Source organism: Acanthochromis polyacanthus, chromosome 1 (genome assembly GCF_021347895.1).
Source record: "Acanthochromis polyacanthus isolate Apoly-LR-REF ecotype Palm Island chromosome 1, KAUST_Apoly_ChrSc, whole genome shotgun sequence".
NCBI lineage: Eukaryota > Metazoa > Chordata > Actinopteri > Pomacentridae > Acanthochromis > Acanthochromis polyacanthus.
The window spans coordinates 52,730,662-52,751,777 of record NC_067113.1 but is presented as its reverse complement, the minus strand read 5'-3'; the positions used below and the strand labels follow the sequence as shown (position 1 = coordinate 52,751,777).

Genomic DNA, 21,116 nt, shown 5'->3' with positions numbered 1-21,116 from the left:
AAGACTAGAATATTGGAGAGATGCCAAGACTCTGTAAAACACAATGTCTGATTATTGAAGAGGTTTTAGTCTTTCTTCAGCAGTCTAGTTCAGATTTGCCTCAGTTATACATGGTGGCTTTTATTCTAGTCCCGGTAGAGTTTGGTTTAGATATGAGGGGAAAGAAACAGTGAAATCCGAGTTTTTTACATTATCATTCTACACTCTAGTCCAGATTAAACCTGTCTGTCTGTAATTGTTTTTGCTGGTCTAATGTGGCCCAAATCCAAAATAAATAATAAAAGAATAAAACCCACAGAAATCCATTTAAAAAAAACTAGAATTCACAAGTAGAAGTTTCTCATATCAGTGACTGTGCTTTAGCTCCAAACTCGACCCATCTATAAATATACATATATATTAGTTTTTGATCTGAATTGGGTCTAATTTGGTCTTGATGTGAAAATCTCAATTTTTTTTAGCTACTTCTTTTTTGTGGAAGAAGAATGCTGGTAGAAAGCTGTTAACCACTGGCTAATATAATTATCAAAAAGATCAATGTTTGATGCACATTACAGCTGTTTAAACACAAAGAAGTGCATTTAGGTGTGACACTGTTTCATAATGCTGAATCTAAGTATAGTTTGTGGATCAGTTTAAATATTCTCTGCGATGAATGCCATCAGACCAATCAGTCTTCTAATCTGTTCTATTAGCTGTGTGAAAAAAGGCCTCAGCAGTAAATCAGGACCGAGTTTTTTTTTTTTTTTAAAAAAAGCGAATATAATATAGACCCTCAACTAAGAATGTCACCAGGAAAAGAATTTGTGCAAAGATGACACTTGTTAATGCTGATTTAAACTCTGTAAGAGCCTCTTCTGGATGGAGCAGGCCAGCACTTACCATGGTGATAAAACAGGTTAAAAGGGAGCCACTTCTGTGACATTAAAAACTCAACTCACCTCACTAGTTCATTCATCTCTCTCCAAAGTCCGTCTCTTTGAGTCAGTCCTCCTCACCTGATGGAGGACGCAGGTATGAATTGACCACTGGCCGTTCGTCAACGCTCCGATGGTCAAAGCTCCGCCCACATCGACTGTGATTGGTTCACAAAATGCAAACAAGCCGGTTGCGTATTGATAATAAGGTGAGGTCAGCAAAATCAAGAAAAGCACTGTTTCATGTGGTGTATTTATTTATTTGTTTTACATTTTTAAAACTAAAATTCGGGATTCACAAATTTGAAATTGGGTTCCAGACAGCTTTAAGACTCTACCTCAAATGTCTAACATGGTTTTAAGTCATTAAAATGAAAAATAAATGTTACGTTTCCTTCACTTTTCCATTAACTGCCGAAACACAAACCGACTTTAGTGATGTACAACTGATTGAATAAATCCAATAATTTCAATAATTGTAATGGGTCATGTATTATTATTATTATTATTATTATTGCTATTGTTCTTATTATTATTATTGCTTTGCTCGTTTCGGTTTGGGGCGTTCTATGTCACTTTAGATGTGATAAACTACATTTCCTGCATAAATATTGAACTTAATAAAATAAACTAAAAACACTGCAGAAGTGAGGGGTTTATTCTGCATAATTTCTGATTTTTCATTAATGTGTTTTCTCCACACATCTTTCACGTTAGACCACCATAACGACATTTTATGTAGATTGTTAGCGTTCAAACATTTCAATGGATCTCCCATCCGCCTTTCAGTTCTTCGTGAAACTCCTCGGATCAGCCCCGCTGAGTGTATTGCATCCTTGAGGACACACCCTCCTTAGGATTAGGCTTTTCTTCAAAGTTCGTTCGGAGAAGCAGGGATTTTAGTCTGCTCCCACTGCAAGCTCACTGGTGAGTTTTACATGCATTCACATCTTTATTTGAAGCACGTTTGGGTTTTTTTGCATTCCTTTGCGTAAATTAGTAATCAGTGGAGTTATTTGAAGTGAAATAGTATTTAGAATATGCTTTTGTGGGAGCATCTTTCCTGTGCAACGATTTAATGCATTTCTCGATGAGTGATTTAACTGTAAAAGCCTCAGTTACATATATGTATATTTTTGCAAGAGGATATAACAGACATGACATTTCACTACACAACAGCCCTGGAGACCATGACTGAGGAAACAGCCAGAGGGGCCTCGGCTGGAGTCTCTGCTCCAGATAAACAGGCTCCAGAGGAAGGGACTCAGCTGAGGGAGAAATGGGCCAACAAGATGGAATTTGTTTTCGCCATGGCTGGAGAGATAATTGGCCTTGGAAATATTTGGCGTTTCCCTTATCTGTGCTACAAGAATGGAGGAGGTGAGGGGTTTTGTGGGAGCCGAGATCAGAGGACTGCAGATGAGTTGAACATGTTGCATTTGCATGTATGATCAGGAAAGTGAGAGGAAAGTTGGAATGCTGGAAGATCACCAGAAATCAGAGAAGTGGAGAGGAGAGCAAACAGGCATTTTTATTTATGACCCTAAAAATGCTGCCTGGATGCATTTTAAGATGAATTTCTGTTATTTTCAACGGCAAAAATCAATTCAGAGCATCAAATTTTAGCTTGATTCTTCTCCCAAGAATCCAATACTTCAAATGAAACACTTTTTTTAACATGATGTTTGAAATTCCGTCATCAGTTTTGCTATAAATCTTGCAACATGTGGGAATATGTGACTTTATCATGGGCATCTGCTTATAGGTGTCTTCCTCATCCCCTACTGTGTGTTCCTCTTCCTTTGTGGCATCCCTGTGTTTTTCCTGGAGACGGCTCTGGGCCAGTACACCAGTGAGGGCGGGGTCACTGCCTGGAGGAAGATATGCCCCATGTTCGAGGGTAAAAAGTCACATTTTTGTTGGATTACATATAAGAAGTAGTCAGTTGACCGTCAACAGATGCATGTTCTTTGCTGTGTTTTCTTCATTGCTATTGCAAAAACAACAGCTGTTGCCAGTTTATATGCTTTTAAAAGTTTTTGTTTATCCATATGCAGTGTGTATATATATATATATATATATATATATATACACACGTGGACAAAATTGTTGGTACCCCTCAGTTAAAGAAGGAAAAACCCACAATTCTCACTGAAATCACTTGAAACTCACAAAAGTAACAATAAATAAAAATTTATTGGAAATTAAATAATCAAAATCAGCCATCACTTTTGAATTGTTGATTAACATAATTATTTAAAAAAACAAACTAATGAAATAGGGCTGGACAAAAATGATGGTACCCATAACTTAATATTTTGTTGCACAACCTTTTGAGGCAATCACTGCAATTAAACGATTTCTGTATTTGTCAATGAGCGTTCTGCAGCTGTCAACAGGTATTTTGGCCCACTCCTCATGAGCAAACAGCTCCAGTTGTCTCAGGTTTGATGGGTGTCTTCTCCAAATGGCATGTTTCAGCTCCTTCCACATATGTTCAATGGGATTCAGATCTGGGCTCATAGAAGGCCACTTTAGAATAGTCCAACGCTTTTCTCTCAGCCATTCTTGGGTGTTTTTGGCTGTGTGTTTTGGATCGTTGTCCTGTTGGAAGACCCATGACCTGTGACTGAGACCAAGCTTTCTGACACTAGGCAGCACATTTCTCTCCAGAATGCCTTGATAGTCTTCAGATTTCATCGTACCTTGCACACTTTCAAGACACCCTGTGCCAGATGCAGCAAAGCAGCCCCAAAACATTACTGAGCCTCCTCCATGTTTCACCGTAGGGACAGTGTTCTTTTCTTCGTATGCTTGGTTTTTGAGTCTATGAACATAGAGTTGATGTGCCTTACCAAAAAGCTCCAGTTTGGTCTCATCTGTCCAAAGGACATTCTCCCAGAAGCTTTGTGGCTTGTCAACATGCATTTTTGCAAATTCCAGTCTCGCTTTTTTATGAGTTTTTTTCAGCAGTGGTGTCCTCCTTGGTCGTCTCCCATGAAGTCCACTTTGGCTCAAACAACGACGAATGGTGCGATCTGACACTGATGTACCTTGGCCTTGGAGTTCACCTTTAATTTCTTTGGAGGTTGCTCTGGGCTCTTTGGATACAATTCCAACGATCCGTCTCTTCAATTTGTCATCAATTTTCCTCTTGCGGCCACGTCCAGGGAGGTTGGCTACTGTCCCGTGGGTCTTGAACTTCTGAATAATATGAGCCACTGTTGTCACAGGAACTTCAAGCTGTTTAGAGATGGTCTTATAGCCTTTACCTTTAAGATGTTTGTCTATCATTTTTTTTCGGATGTCCTGGGACAATTCTCTCCTTCGCTTTCTGTTGTCCATGTTCAGTGTGGTACACACCTTTTCACCAAACAGCAGGGTGACTACTTGTCTCCCTTTAAATAGGCAGACTGACTGATTATGAGTTTGGAAACACCTGTGATGTCAATTAAATGACACACCTGAGTTAATCATGTCACTCTGGTCAAATAGTTTTCAATCTTTTATAGAGGTACCATCATTTTTGTCCAGGCCTGTTTCATTAGTTTGTTTTTTTAAATAATTATGTTAATCAACAATTCAAAAGTAATGGCTGTTTTTGATTATTTAATTTTCAATAAATTTTTATTTATTGTTACTTTTGTGAGTTTCAAGTGATTTCAGTGAGAATTGTGGGTTTTTCCTTCTTTAACTGAGGGGTACCAACAATTTTGTCCACGTGTGTATATATGTGTGTGTGTGTGTGTGTGTGTTTTTCCTGATATCAAATAAGGATGTTGCACCAATTTTACATTATAAGAACACATGTACATCTGGAAAACTAATTCAGTGCTGCAGACATGTAACTGTTGCATAATACAGCACAGGAAAGCAGCCACAACTGTCCATTAACTGTGTGAACACTTAACTTCTCCTGCAGGAGTGGGGATCGCATCCCAAGTGATTGTGATCTATCTCAACATTTACTACATTGTTGTCCTGGCCTGGGGTATCTTCTACCTGATTAACTCCTTCAAAAGCCCGCTGCCCTGGTCTACATGTGACAACTACTGGAACACTTGTAAGTGTTTTTTAGCGCTTGCAAGACTCTGCTCGTATACACATCTGGGTTTTATTAGCAGTCTGCAGAGGAAACACAAGCCAAATTCTCCCAAAACTTCTTGTGCAACTCGTCTCACTTTCATCCCTCAACCTCTCAGATCAGTGTCACAGTGAAATTAGCATCTTTGCCAACCCTGACCTGTATCGTCCCGACTCCAACTGGTCGTTCCTCAACAACGTCACCTTACCCGACTACTACGAGAACGTCACTGACATGTAAGTTGTTAATTTTGAGCTGGATTGCAATTGAGGAGTGTGTGACACATTTCAAAAGCTGATGTTGACACATCAGAAGGATGAAAATAATTATGGGAATCACCTCGGCTCCGTACATAAAGCATCTGTGGGACTCCCCCCTGCTTTAATGTGTCGAGAGAAGGAAGAGCCTACACCTGTTTATGGCGTAATAACTAAGTATTAATCAGTGCTTTGGAACAGTTTGGATGTGAAAGTGCACACAGTAAATCTAAAGGAGTTGTCAGGTCTTTGTTTAATGCTTGTGGGAGAATAAGTAGAGGCTAAAATGGGAGAGAAATGAGCTATTATATTAATAGTTTCTCATGATAATAAACTTTATTTGCAGTAGAATGTTGAAAGCAAAGTTGCAAAGTGTTTTACGTGCTTAGAGGGTCGTTAAAATATTTCACAAAAGCGGACTGATTAATTATAGAGTGTACCAAATGTGCTCAGATGCCATCAGCGGTGAGTCTTTGGTTCAATTCCCAGTTAGCTGGACCCCTACTGGAGGTCATTCCTATATTTTTGTCCGTTCCGTCTATTAAAAAAACCCTCAAAAATAAAGATAATTACTAATAATCAAACTGATAAGACACGCTGACATTGGACATGTGTGCCAGTTTTACACTTTTTTTTGCAATTTTTAACACAATCTTTTTCTTTACATTTCCAGCAATAGCACATTCATGATGGGCAACTCACCGGAACTGGAGTTCTGGAGGTGAGAAACACACTTATCTTCCCAAACCACGAGGAAACCTTTGACAGCAATGTCATCAAGCCCTTCTGTGAGTCGCTCTTAATGCCTCCCAGATACCAAGAGGTTTATGGGGGACCCAACAAAAGGTGAACTCAGGTCGTCTGAACACAGCAATGAAAATTAGCCCGAGAAGCCACAAATAGCGGCTGCTCTCTCCGTGTTACTTAACTTGCAGCTTTGATCAACAGTTGCAGCCTCTCTGTTAGTTTAAATGTTGCGAAATCACTTTGCAATGATGAGAACAATGTGTGCTCTTTCCCCTGCAGGTTTTATACTACAAACCAGAGTCCTGCAAAATAAACTTGTTGCAATTTCACCATCTGTTTGATCAGATGCTTGATAATTTGCGACATATATAAAGTTCTTCCCACTGTCATGGATGCATTTAAAGGAAATGTGTGTTTCTTTCATAACACATTTTTGATCAAGTTGTTAATTTGCTTTGGGAGAAAGCTTTCTGGAAAAGAAACAACACATGTTTCTTGGCATTACACATCTGTACGCCAGTCATGCTTCATGTTATTTGCAGATGTGTGTGCTTACATGTGTCTCTTTTCCACAGGCATCGAGTTTTAAGAGTGTCTGATGATATGTCCTTGACTAAAGTGCACTGGGACCTGGCTCTGTGTCTCCTGCTCGCCTGGGTTATATGTTACTTCTGCATCTGGAAGGGAATCAAATGTACTGGAAAGGCGAGTACTTCCTTCGCTCAGAGGATATTAGGTTGGAATCCCTTAATGCATGTGTTAGATTGGATTAGATTAGATCAGATTCAACTTTACGGACAGTACAGTGAGTACTAAGACTATCAAATGCAGTTTAGCATCTAAGCAAAAGTGCAAAAGATATAGTGAAAGTGCAATGAAATGTCTAAGTGGAATGCCTCTAAAGACTGTGTGGATGTGCTAAAATATATAGAGCATTAAAAGTACAAACAGTGCATGTAAGCATATAAGAATACCTCAGATGTTTAATGTGTGCAGTAAATGCAGATAAATGTAAATATAATAACTGTCAGCTGTCTTTAGCTCATCTCCTTTCTCTCTTTCTCTTTATTCATTTCCTTGTCATTGGATTTGATGAAGAGGATTTTTTAACTGATAATTTGAGGCACTGAAAGTTGTAATCCTTTTTTTTTTTAATTTAGTGTATTTATTTTGGATTAGCCATTCAATGCATTTACTGGGGTTCCAATTGCACACCAACAGTTCAGAAATACAATGAAATGACTCTGCATAAAATTGATTTGAGCCCGAAGTAAAAAGCCAGCACATTTTCTTATTTAATGATGAGCCTCTTTCAGACATTTAATCCGATGTTGTTTCATTGTGTCAGCTTTGTGTGTAAATGAGCACTCTGGTCACTTTACTGTAAAAATTGCAACAGCAATCTGATGAGGTCGGATCTAATAATAGTTCCATGTCGCTATCAACACAAATCTGAACAGAATGTCATCACATTAACATACAGACACTCACAAATGATTACTTTAAGTTTTGTGAAGTGACTTAGGGAACTGATACTGTTCCCGAAACATGTCCCAAAACCTAAGAACACCTTTCTCTTACTCTGTTACACAATTTCACATCTAATCTAAGCTAACTTTTCTGAGATAAAAGACAGACTGTAAAAGTTCAGATTAATGAAACTCACCAATGATGTAATCTAAGTCTTGAGAAACATCAACAGGAAGTGAAGTTTATTTTGTTGCATCCAACTGTTTGTAGGAGCCTTTCCTTTGAGTTTATTAAATACCTGCAGTATCAAACACTAGCAGGCAGCAGAATCCATTTGAGAGTCTCCAAAGCTAACTATTTTGTGTTAGAGTTGTGACATTTAAACATATGGAACAACAGGGTATCTTCATTAAATACTTCTAATTAGAAATGATTTCAACATGTAGATAGGACTTTTTTTCTTAAAATCATTTTTTCCACAACAGATCTAGATTCAGTCTTTGGTCAAAATCAATTATTTTTGTAGCAGTGTTTGGTAGTGAAAATCAAAACTCCGAACACAATGCACAGCAAATCAGCTTCAGTCTAAATTCAGAATATGACAGACGTATAAAGAATCCGTTGTCTGACTGCACTGGAACTCATAACCAACCAGAACATCATCTGTCTCTTTATTTCTCAACAATTCTCCCTCTGTTCGATCCCTCTTTTTAAACAGGATGAGTGCAGTGTTCTGTTATTCTCAACACATTCATCATTCCCGTAAAAGTGACTTCAACTGTTGAGTTTGCATTTGAATCTCAGATGTATTTGCTGCCCCCAGTGGTCGGTAGAGGCACTGTTGTAAAGGAACCAAACCCACTTGATTTAAGATGTCAAATCAACCAGCGTCTTAAGTTTTAAGGATTTTAACTGTAAAACTGTTCAAACAATATTTTAAAACAACAACAACACATTATTTTTTAAGCACATTGTAAAAGAAATTCTTCATAAAGACGAAGCCTCAGACAGTTAACATGCAACTCTGCAGCTTACTTCCAAACTGCAACTTTAAGGTTTTGGCCTACTGCTCTCACGAACGACAATTTAAGTAGCACACATCTGTTTTTTATAGAAACAGCACGCATAAACCAAGTGTATACTCACACTTGAGGACAAAACAGTAGCAAACAAAGCAAATAATTAGCTGATTAGTATATTGGAGCATTTAGCAGCTGAAGAGTCCAATATTCCCTCTGATGGTGATTAAAACAACTCCTAAGAGCATCCAGGAACATGAATCCACGACTACTATTGCTTCATATCTTTCTGCAATGTAGAGGCAGCTCTTTGAGAACACTTTGGAATGTGCTTCCAGCTTGTTTCACTCAAACAAATCAGCTTATGCAACTCTAAACAAAAGAGCCGGTGTGTTTGTGTGCAACAAAAGTTTGTGTGTAGCTTGCATATAAAACCTCCCTGTATTCATTCTGTGTGTTCGTAGGTTGTGTATTTCACCGCTTCCTTCCCCTATCTGATGCTGCTCATCCTCTTTATCCGCGGAGTGACGCTGCCAGGAGCCTCAGAGGGTCTGAGCTTTTACCTCACACCCGACTTCAGCAGGCTCTCTGATCCATACGTAAGAACTCACTCTCATAATCTACTGTTTATGTGACAATGTTTGGTTTTAGGATGCAAACTTCCAAACCACAATGCAGAACACTTCTTCTGCAATCCAGAGAAGTTGCAAAAAGAGTCTTTCTGCACTGGAACTCTAACCAGAACATCGTCTGCCTTCAACACACGTCTCTGTGTTGCATTCCTCTCTGTGCTAAAAGGATGAATACAGTGTCCTGTTATCCTAGGCCCCACCACCGCCTCCTCCTCCTTCTTCGTCTTGACTCTTGTTTCCGGTCCCAAGACAGAGACTTAACAAGAAAAGCAAACCAAGATTCTCCTCAGCAAGAAGTTTGTCAAAGAAATCTTCCCCCTTGAGTATACAGTAACATCATCACACAGGCGTAAAAACAGGGCTCTCCATGGGGAATGTCTAACTCATATTTAGGGTAGCTATATTTACCTTACAAAAAAGTCAGTGTGACTTGCTTTGAGCTAAGTCAGTGTAGCTAATTTTTATTTGCACAAAAAAACTGCAAGTCATAATACACTGTGAGAGTGGATGGATTCAGGGTAAAATGTGGATTGTTTGGCATGCTGTTGCACAGAAAAGGAGTTCTTTCTTTGGATCATCATCCCTCTCCACCAGTTCTTGTTTGTGTCTGTCTCTCTTCCCACCATGACTCTCAGCTTCAGGGGTCAAATGTTATCACCGGCGGGTTGATCGTCATAACATTGTGGAAAGGAGGCTGCTTCCTCTTCCAATGTGAGCATGTACATCTGACGATTTGTATGTGTGTGTATGAGCATTCCTGTGTGCTCTAAAAGCCCAAAAAATCTGGAAATTATCAAGGTCTGAGCCCCTAGATATTTGCGTATGTTTTTTGCAGGTCTTTCTCTTTCCTGAATTACTGTTTGATTATGCTACTCAACTGAAATATCCAACAGCCACCTGTTTAAGATAGGAAACAAAATACGGAGAGACAGATGCTTGGATAGTTCATATCCATCGTGGGAATGTCGCACGTTTTGGGAAAGGCTGTAAGGGTATCATTTGAAGCTAGCAGGTGAAAGTAGTTATGGGAGTTTTTAAATGTCAGATGCTCCTAAAAACAGATCGGGGATTTTTCTGGAGTCTTGTTTTAGCGTGAAAGTGTCTGTTTTTTACTGAGGAGGGAATCGTGGTGGAGTTCTGGCCTACATCTGGGGTCTGTTTACTGTGTAGATCCTTTTGTGTGCGTGTCAGCAGGCAGCAGCCAAGAGAACTCCACAATAAAAAGCGTGTTTCTAAGGGGCACAACAGTTTGCTCTTTGTCCAGTGTGAAGATGTGAAGATCCTTTGCTTCCGATTCAGACTCCCATTTCTGACCCGGGGCTGGGAATAAGTCGGGCCCACCATGGGGCCAGAGCAGGGGCTTGTATATCGCTCTGGAGTCTTGCCAGCTCTATGGTTTAGTGGGTGAGACAGAGCTGTGGTGCCTCTAATGTTAACCAGATGCTATCAGGGCCGAGACCTGCAAACAGACACATTAGAACACAGACATGCCGGAATGCTTCCTTGCATAATTGTGAATTCTGTCACAGAAACAACAAAGTGCATAACTGTGCAGTTTACATGTCAACACTCAATCACAGAGATTAGAGTTAGAGTAGTTTTGTGGGCTGCACAGTGGAGTAGTGGTTAGCACTTTTTCCTTGCAGCAAGAAGATCCCCGGTTCAAATCCCGGCCTGGGATCTTTCTGCATGGAGTTTACATGTTCTCCCTGTGCATCCGTGGGTTTTCTCCAGGCACTCTGGCTTCCTCCCACAGTCCAAAAATATGCTGAGGTTAATTGGCTACTCCAAATTGTCCATAGGTGTGAATGTGAGTGTGATTGTTTGTCTGTATATGTAGCACTGCGACAGACTGGCGACCTGTCCAGGGTGTCCCCTGCCTTTGCCCGAGTCAGCTGGGATAGGCTCCAGCACCCCCCACGACCCTAGTGAGGATAAAGCGGTTTATAGAGAATGGATGGATAGTTTTGTGCAGTTTGAGTGAGATGTCTGGCTGACATTGATTTTTTTTCTTTACTCTGTAAGGGATGTACTGGAAAACATGCACTCACCGGCCACTTTATTAGGTACACCTGTTCAATTGCTTGTTAACACAAATAGCTAATCAGCCAATCACATGGCTGCAACTCAGTGCATTTAGGCACGTGGTCAAGACAACTTGCTGAAGTTCAAACCGAGCAGCAGAATAGGGAGAAAAAAGGGGATTTAGTTGACTTTGAATGTTACATGTTTGTTGTGGATTTTCATGGCCAACCTCCTCTCGGGTTTACAGAGGATGGTCCGAAAAAAAAAAATCCAGCGAGCGGCAGGTGTATGGATGAAAATGCCTTGTTGATGGGAGAGGTCAGAGGAGAATGGGCAGACTGATTGGAGATGATAGAAAGGCAACAGTAATTCAAATACTCACTGGTTACAACCAAGGAATGCAGGATACCATCTCTGAACGCACAGCACATTGAACCTTGAAGAAAATGGGGTACAGCAGAAGACCACACCCTGTCAGATAAGAACAGGAAACTGAGGCTAGATTATAAAAATGTTGCCTGGTGTAAGGAGTCTCCATTTCCGCCACGACATTCAGATGGTCAGAATTTGGCATAAACAACATGAAAGCATGGATCCATCCTGCCTTGTATCAGTGGTTCAGGCTGATGGTGGTGGTGTAATGATGTGGGGGATATTTTCTTTGCACACTTTGGGCCCTTTAGTACCAACTGAGCATTGTTTACATGCCTCTGCCTACCTTAGTATTGTTGCTAACCATGTCCATCCTTTTATGATCCCAGTGTACCAATCTTCTGATGGCTACTTCCAGCAGGATAATGCATCATGTCACAAAGCTCAGATCATCTCAAACTGGTTTATTGAACACGACAATGAGTTCACTGTACTCCAATGGCCTCCACAGTCACCAGATCTCGATCCAATAGAGCACCTTTGGGATGTGTTGAAATGGGAGATTGGCATCATGCTATCATGTCCATATGGACCAAAATCTCTGAGGAATGTTTCCAACACCTTGTTGAAAGTATGTAATGAAGAATTAAGGCAGTCTGAAGGCAAAAGGGGGTCCAATCTCTCACTAGCAAGGTGTACCTAAGAAAGTGGTCAGTGGGTATACATTTAGGGTTATTTTAGCTATCATAGTTCCTCTCAAATTCTGCAAAAATCATCCTCCTCCCGTCTCCAGGTGTGGCGTGATGCAGGAACTCAGGTGTTCTTCTCCTATGCTGTATGTCAGGGAGTACTGACGGCTCTGGGGAGTTACAATAAATACAACAACAACTGCTACAGGTCAGTGTCCTCAAATGCAACACCACTTTTAGTGTTCCATTACTTTACTCTTTAGCAGCTTGTTGTCTTGTGCTCTTGCAGGGATTGTTTGGCACTGTGTTGTCTGAACAGCGCCACCAGTATCTTTGCTGGCTTTGTTGTGTTCTCAGTGTTGGGATCCATGGCTTCAAATCTCGGCGTTTCCATACATGAAGTTGCTACTGCTGGTAAGTTAAGGAAGCACTTTTCTACCCTCTGTACTGTTTTATTCTGTATTTACCGTCACCTTCACGACATAAATGTCAGCATAAATATCCTGAAACACTTGGACTGTACAGTTTATTCCATCGACAACAACCACCAGCGTCCACAAGATGGCACCTTATGTTTAGATACAGCTCAAGGGTTTCTCTGTCAGTGGTAATTCTAAGACATCAAAAATGATGCTGACCTTCTACAACTCTATTTTTTCATATGATTTATTGCTGTTGTCTTTCATTTTTATGGTTTATCTGTGCTTTAATTCACTTCTCAACCTGTTATTCCTGTGCTAAAAAAGCACTTTTGTGTGCTGAAAATTAGAGTGCATGAGCTTAAGGTTGATATTAATAGTTTTATTAAGGCAATGTTTTCCAACCTGAGGGTCAGGGTCATCAGGTTTTCCACAAAATTATGTTTAGTTTTTTTTTTTTCCACCATTTTTGGGGCTTTGCTTGTCTCAACTCAAATGCATCCCAAGGCTATCGTGGTGACAGTTCAGAAGCTGCTTTTTGGAATCACAGTGTTACAAATTACTTTGAATCTCTAATCTTGTGGATTTTAATTAGCAGATGTATTCACATGTTTCTGACAGGTCCTGGTTTGGCCTTCATAGCCTATCCTCAGGCTCTGTCGATGCTTCCTGCCCCATCCTTCTGGGCTGTGCTCTTCTTCCTCATGATCATCTTCCTGGGCCTAGATACTCAGGTATTATATGGAATGCAACACACACTATACAACATCTCATTACTGTAGTCTAAATAAGCTCATCTTCAGCTCTGTTCTCACAGTTTGTGTGCGTGGAGAGCCTGGCCACAGCCATCACAGACATGTTCCCACGGCAGCTGAGGAGGCCGAGAGCCAGAGAGATACTGGTCCTCGTCATCGCGATCGTTTGCTTCCTGCTAGGGCTAGTGTTCGTTACCGAAGTAAGCTGGTGCTGAGTATATTGAAAAGATACTTTATTTATTTGAAAAGGAGTGAATTTAACTGTCAAAATTGTTGGCAAAATGTTAAAGGTCCCATATGGTGAAAATCCGTTTTGTTTTGTGGTTCCTGTAAACTTTAAGGTGTAGGATAAAAGCTCAGGTTATTAAGATAATTACTCCTGTCATTTTTCATGTTCTGCACAGTTAGATAGGGGCCCAGTTTTATAAGCCAGTAAAGATTTACTGAGCTGCACCTGAGGAAACAATAGTCATCAGCCTTAAATTTTGTATAATCCTGTCCTCTTACTGTTTCCAGGTAAGCCATTCAGAAAGAGCAGCTGCCTCACAGTTTGCCGGGTTTATTTACTTTCCAGAGCTGCTTCTGCTAACTTTAAAATGCCTCAGCGATGAGGAAAACATACCAAATGTTCTGCTGTTGGTTGCAAGAGTGAACACAAATCATTCATGCCCTCCCAGCATCTGTGGAACGGGAGATGGAGTAGATTGCATTTATTAATCATGACAATATTAAGAGAATTCTTAGCGTTAGCACGGTGTGTGGCTAATGTAGCTGACTTCACCATTAGCTTTAATCGTGTGCTCACAGTTTTCATGTCGTCTGTTGTGCTTCAGTGCAACTTAAACTGGGTCAGTGCTTACATCTGTTTACTTCACTCCCACTCTCTGTGCTCACATAGTGCACAGTCAAATTCAAAGAGAACACTCTTTTTATTTATATATTTATTTTTGTTGCCAGACAACAGGACAGTTGTGGTGTGGGGGTAATATGCAGGCCTTTACAACTACATGTTAACCAGTAGTCACTTCAGAGCCATTTCCAAACTGCTTCTCTGCACTGCTGAAATACGTATTTTCTAACTGCAACATTGACTGACAAAAACGCAACATAAGTGAAAAATAACGACTGTGGTGAAGATTTGGCAATATTTCCATATAAAATGAACATCTGACAGAGAATGTTAGAAGCGACAGAAAATCCTGGTCTCACACACACACAGTCACTTCTATCAGGTGTCGCACAGTCAACTATTTTGTAATCAGTCACAGGTGCAGAGAGAGTCTTCTTCCTGAAGGGGGCGTGGACAGCAGCAGCTCAACAATATATGAAGTTACAGATGCTTAAACAGACCATTTTGAACAGCGCTGAAAAAAGAAACTGTACAGTCATTGTATAATTAAGCATCTTTGCAGCATTTTAAGGTGAAAAATTGAAAGAAACGTTTGGGAGCCTCATTATTTGTTGAAAAGGAGCACAACATGGACCTTTAATATAATATGTGCACTAGTAATTGAAAAGGTTTTTATATTATGAATCACAGAAACCTGTAGAAATACTATTCCAAATAGTAAAGGAGGAAAACTATTTTCTTTCTGACAGCTGACATCTCTGTTTTTTTAAATGTCTGTATTTTTTCTGTTTGTGTTTCAGGGAGGGATCGTCCTCTTCCAGGTGGTTGACACTTATGGTCCAAGCGGAACCAGTCTCCTCATCATTGCTTGTGCAGAGTGCATTGTTGTTTCCTGGGTATATGGTAAGCCATTGCACTGCTGCACTACTTGTCCACGCAAAAGTGATTAATTCCAGTTATTTCGATAGAATTTCTGACAAATAGCTTGTCTTCAACTTCAGAAGGCATTTACATTAAAGTGGATTAATTTATCTCCAAATTGGCACGATGACAGTCTTCTATGATAACTTTAATATATGTCAGTTATCTCCATAGAAGCTACAAAAAAGAATCTCATTAGATTTCTTTACCTCATACACCTCAAACAGAAGCATTTTGTTTGATCAGTGTAGTGAACTTATCTGTATCTCTATGAGCTTATCTTTTAGACACCAGCTCCTGAATAAAAATGTGTAGAGCTGCAGTTTTGTATTTTATCTTAAGTAAAATTAAAACCACTCTATTAACAGCATTACAAGGGATGTTTTGATGAGATTTGAAGGATAATTGTATTCTGTGCTTGCCTGTGTTTTTTTTTTTTTTTTTTGGCGTCAGTTGGAGGATGACAATTTGTCAGTTTTTCTGGTGGATGAGATGAGTTAAGATTTGCAGTCTGGTCAGAGGGATCAGTGCTCCACCTACTGGTGTGAAACCAGCAGCAGCAGCAGCAGGTCCAGCTTTAAAGAAATCTTTGTTTGCCAGACAGAGGACATGTGATTTTGTTTCATCCCACTTTTCTACCATTTCAGTAACTGTGTCTTGCAACTATTTTGCTCTGCCTCTCTTTCAAATATTTATCTTTCACTTCTCTTCCACCTCCCAGTCTTCTGTCATCACTTTGAATCAAGCTGCAGAGCTTCCTCCACTTCCTACACCTTCATTATGAGCAGTATCACTGGCTAAATGAGATCATGTGGGTGGCAAGTTCCTCATATATTCCTCATCTCTCACTTCTCACAGCGTATTGATTCAAGCCATTTTCTTTAATGAAACTGAAGCTGTGTATCACATACAGATAGATTACATTTGCCTCAGATAACCCTCCTGACCATGTATATTTGCGACTTCAAGGTTTTTATGTCTATTTCCTGAACTGCCTTCTCTCTGGAACCATCCGACGGTGCAGCATGAGATATCGATCAGTTTCTGCAGCAGCTTCCTCTTCCCGCTGAGTTGTTTAGCTGTTTGTTTAGCCTCTCTGCCTCTTCACACTGAGTCTCTGTTGAGATATTTCCTCACCCAAATTTAGGCGAGGCCTCTCACCTTCCTCCTCCATAAAGATGCTAATTGTTTCCAGGTTGATTACTGTATCATTTACAGAGCCGTGTCTGCTTTTCTAAATAGGTTTGTCAACTTGCAAAAATCAATCTGCGGATGTTGCTCCATCAAGCAGGTCTCGCACTTTTCCAATGTCATATCAGTTTCTTCCTGTTTTCTTTTTCCTTTCATGTCCCTCATTCTTTCTGTGGCAGCTGAAGGTCAGCAGTTTTCTCCTCTTCATGTCCCATTTACTTCTGTTCCTCATTAGCCCACAACTGCTGCCTCATCATTTGAACTGCCTGATTTTTAAAAAAAAATCAAAATCATTTATTTCCCTATTTATCTGTTGCTTGTTTATTAGGTGGCTGACCCTGAAATATGCAATCCAAAATTATATCTTACTTCGTGTCACTGATGTTGCATCACTAAAGTCATAGCTACATTCATTGCTTAGTTCTTAACATTTATTTATGAGGAGTATTCTTAATTTTCACTTTATTGCCTTATATTTGCACCATTCATAGTTAATAAAGACTCTGATTATTCGTATTTCTAGGAAGAATGCAGGCCAGAAACACAGTATGACAGTGCTTTGTGAGTACTGGGTGGTTAGAAAAAGGTGGGAAATCCTCAGTGATGACAGCCTCTGTGGTGAATATGAGTTGTTACCCTCAGGACAGAGGTACAAGGAGAGCTAATAAAGAGCTATGATGAATAAAAAGTGTACTTCAGTATAAAGTGCCATTAATGCAAACAATGCAAGAGAGGAATGCAGCTAGAAGGCATTTATTTAGTTATTTTACCATTCTTAGTGCAGCATCTTATTTCTAGCATGACAAGTGGACATTGGAGCTCTGGAACTTTAAGTTCAAAACAATTAACTACATTTAATACTCAAGAAGTGTATTTAAGACTGATATTATGAAGGATAAGTGAATTTCTGAAGGGGTAAGAAACAAAATGAACTCAGTGTAAATGTGACTAAATTAGTCTTAGAAAACGTGTCTGTATACTGTACAGTGTCTAGAATGTGTACAGATATTGATAATGTCAAATGTGCTGTATTTATATGATATATTTTACAAAGTGTCATGCTAAAATCTTCACTTTGAGATCAATTTCACACCTCATTGTCTTTCATACAGCAGAGGAGAAGATAGTTAAGTTTTCACTGAGCAAAGAATGCTGCATTTTAAAAGTTAGAAATTGTACTTAAAGTGTCAAAAAAAATTTAAAAAATGAAAGTATTCATTCTGCAGAGCTGCATCATTTTTATAGATATAAGCTTTACTTGTGTATTTAAGGTGGTGTCTGCAGCATAGTTTATTCCATAATAATGCAATTGACTTGAATTTAATGTAGTGGAATCTAAGTGTTCTACAGTATGAAAAAGCACTAAAGTAGGCTGTAAGCACTGTGCTTGAATAGACACATTTAATTACCTCTCACCACTGCCTTTGTTTAGGGCCAAATACAAATCTCATCATTGTAGAAATGAAAGTAACTACACAATAAAACTTAGATTTCAGTACCGTTGCATCACAACATTCAGGCCTCAGCTTGTCGTTCTGTTTTTGGTAAGGTGCCCCATGTGTTTGAGAGTAATTCCTGTAAAACCCAAACTGTTTTCTTCCTTTTATTTGATTGAAAATCTCCTACCTCTTGCACTTCGCAGGCGCGGACCGTTTCTGTCACAACATTGAGGACATGATCGGGTACTTTCCATTCCCGGTGCTGAAGTACTGCTGGATGTTCATCACGCCGCTCATCTGCGGGGTGAGACTTCACACCTGGGTCACATCTCTGCTGCCTCCTTATTTCTTTCACACTCACTCTCTGCTTTAATGCCAATTTTCTCTATGGTTTTCACGTATTTTCTTCCTTAAATTATTTCTGAGCACAAATATTCTGCTGCTCCTTGTTTCCTTCTCTCTTGGCCTTTCATCTTTGCTGCATATTTCACACTTGGTGTTTCATTTTGCCACATCAGTAATTATGCTGGAGCACACACATGGGAGAGAGGAGGAGAGACCGCTGCCTGTATCTGAAAACGTGGACTCATCTGTTTTAAAACGCAGTTCACTGCAGACGTGATCGGTGCAAGAGTGGCAGACACAGCAGGCGTAGTACTTCAGAAATGAAGTCAGTATTTTTGTAATTGAAGAGTATGAAATGAACATGTAAAAAACAAGCTGACTGTGTGAAATGTGCTGCTCATAGTGATGGATTACCTGCGTGCGGCTTTATTATGAGTTTCATGTTCAGCTCACATTTTGGTTCACTGTCATTGCTTTCAAAGTATTGATTTCTGTTACATTTGGCAGCTTGTTTAACGAAAAACATGCTGGTCACTACCTGCTCGGCACCAAACAGCATTCAGCATCCAGACAGACACGTTTAGAAACCATGTGGTTAACAACATAAAGTGTCTGGCGTGGTGGAGGCCAAAAACAGAGGGAAAAGAAAGTGAATTTTGGATTTACATTCATGATTCCACCATAAATATGACTCCAAAGGAATTCTACACAGCTGACCACAAAGCACATCATCACATCCGTTTTTCTTTCTAACTTGTCCATTTTCCTTCCCCAAGCTTACAGCACTGTCCAACCTGACAGAAAAGCGTCTATTCATGGTCGATGGTTATATACCTGGGGCCTGGGTCTCCATTTTGGGCATCCTACTTGTTGCCACACCCCTGATTTGCATCCCTGTGTATGTTCTGGTCTCACTGTACAGGGTGAGTGAACTCAAAAAGCCATGGTTTTCAAATATTATTTAATATTATTCATGATACAACATTCAATTTGCATTTCTCCTCTCACAATTAGAATGGCAACAATATGACGACGCCGTCCAGAGACCTGCGGCAGGCTAAACCGCACAAGCCGGTGCTCACACTGTGTGGTTATGTCATCTTTAAGGCTCAGGTGCCACCGAACCGGAGTGTCGCTGACAGAAACGAGAAGATGATGATGGAGGAACCCAGTAGGGTTTGATATTTGCTGATAGCATCTTTAAATCTGTGAATATCTGTCAGAAAAATGCATTTTTTAATATTCAGTGTTTTATAAATGTTTACATGAGTCTTCAGGGAGATTCGTTTGTTGCGAGCACATTAATCTTTACCATTTATTTACTACTTTTTTGTACATTTACTTGTATACCTTTAATCCTACCTACAGTAACTGGAATAAAATAGCACTCCATTATTTTTATTATTCTACGTAGAGGTGCAGAGTAGAAGGGGGTTAATCAAAGTGGGCGTAGTGCAACAGTGTAAAGGGTTAACAGTTGTGGAACGCCCACTGCTTGGGGAACACTTATTGTGTTCTGCAGCGGCTCCTTACTCGATAGTCCAGCACTGCACTTTTGAAACATTTATGAAATCTTAATATAACTCAAATTTGACGTAGCAAAGATATTATCTTTTTTTACGCGTTCTTTGTCCTGCATTACCCACAATGTAGGGACACCACTATTGGAAGCCTTACAGTAGGTCTAGTCCCAGTTATCCTCATTTGGTTCTGCTACTATCACTTCCTCCCTACCCCAGGGGCAACTGAAGAGCTGCCAGTCAGTTCCCATAAGAAACAACACACCGGAGTAGAGCTTAATGTAGCCACAGAAAGCATTTTTTTTAATCAACAATACTCTCAAACACCTGCAGGTAAAATCAGGGCTGTTTCCCTTTAAAGCAGCATAAAGCATGCATTTTGCATTTGACATGTTTGTCTTGGTATTCTTAAAGACTGCTGCTGGTGAATCTTCATTTTTTTAATCATGTCAACATGTCCATCTGGTGTTTTCTAGGTGCTAGAGAACAAATCATGTGTACCGATGACAGCCTCAAAAACATGGATTCAGACTTCTGAGGTTTCATATGTAAGAAATCTAAAGAATCGATCCTGTTAACTTGCAGATTCGGGGCTTTTTGTGACTCCTTTTCTCTTTCTGTGTGGCTAAATTACTCCAATATTGCAACTTGCCTTTGTGTCGGGTGGAGAAGTTTGAGCAGAATCATAGGTGAGCTGGTGTGCTCGAGCTGCACCAAGTCGGGAGAATGATTGGAGACAGAGGCGGAGACTTCATAGACCTGTACATTTTAGAGGAAGCAATGATATAGTGTTACATCTCAGCCATTTTAAAAGGCAGGAAGATATTACTTATATGGGAAAATACACTCCTAATATTCAACTTGAATAAACAGAGATGAGTTTTCAAAGGTTTTGTTTTTAATGTTAATGGAGAGGCCACTTTTCATCAAATACAAACAAAGCTGTTCCATCCAGTAATGGTAATGTCACTTAATACCAAATTTGAATAAGAGCGGACAAATTTTGTTGTTTTACTGAGAGAATGCTAACATTAAAGGTTTGGAAAGTGCACAGCTGACTTGTTTTGCCACAACATTCAAGTCAAGCAAGTTCGATGAATCTAATCAATTTAAACAGAACTGTATGTTCCCTTTCATTTATTACGTGTGTTTGTACCATGTGCAGGCAAATGTGATATACATTTCAGTAAACGTATCAGTATGTTCAATATCCTGGTGCAACGTGTCTCTTTGATGTTGTCCATATTGATTTGTGATCACAGACCAAAACACTGAGTGCAAGTGGTCAACTCGTGAGTTTAATGAATGGATCTCTGTCCTCTGTATCCTGTTTTCTAGCAAGAAAACCAAAAAAATGGCACGTCTGTATGTCTTCCGACCATTTTTCTACTGAAAGACAATGCCTGCGTGGTTATTAAATGACTGCAAACCTGTGTATGTGTTTGATGGCATTGGATGTGTGCG

General features: G+C 39.8%; 1 protein-coding gene across 1 annotated transcript; it reads left to right on the top strand.

The window, feature by feature from the left end:
- The first annotated feature begins 1,734 nt into the window (after positions 1-1,734).
- Positions 1,735-20,862, top strand: LOC110959750 (sodium- and chloride-dependent GABA transporter 2-like). The gene is made up of 16 exons (XM_022206716.2): positions 1,735-1,844; positions 2,097-2,297; positions 2,683-2,817; positions 4,840-4,980; positions 5,120-5,237; positions 5,932-5,979; positions 6,581-6,710; positions 8,959-9,093; positions 12,317-12,420; positions 12,502-12,626; positions 13,253-13,365; positions 13,449-13,586; positions 15,037-15,139; positions 17,991-18,091; positions 18,909-19,055; positions 19,147-20,862. Exons 2-16 carry the CDS (start codon positions 2,108-2,110, stop codon positions 19,312-19,314), a joined length of 1,896 nt encoding a protein of 631 aa, XP_022062408.1. The 5' UTR covers positions 1,735-1,844; positions 2,097-2,107; the 3' UTR covers positions 19,315-20,862.
- The last annotated feature ends 254 nt before the right edge of the window (positions 20,863-21,116 follow it).

Excerpts from the sequence above, each read along its gene's own strand:
- LOC110959750 (XM_022206716.2), top strand. The coding sequence starts at position 2,108 with ATGACTGAGGAAACAGCCAGAGGGGCCTCGGCTGGAGTCTCTGCTCCA. Across the intron at positions 5,980-6,580 it reads CCGGAACTGGAGTTCTGGAG|GCATCGAGTTTTAAGAGTGT; the intron begins GTGAGAAACACA and ends TCTTTTCCACAG. Across the intron at positions 12,421-12,501 it reads TACAACAACAACTGCTACAG|GGATTGTTTGGCACTGTGTT; the intron begins GTCAGTGTCCTC and ends GTGCTCTTGCAG.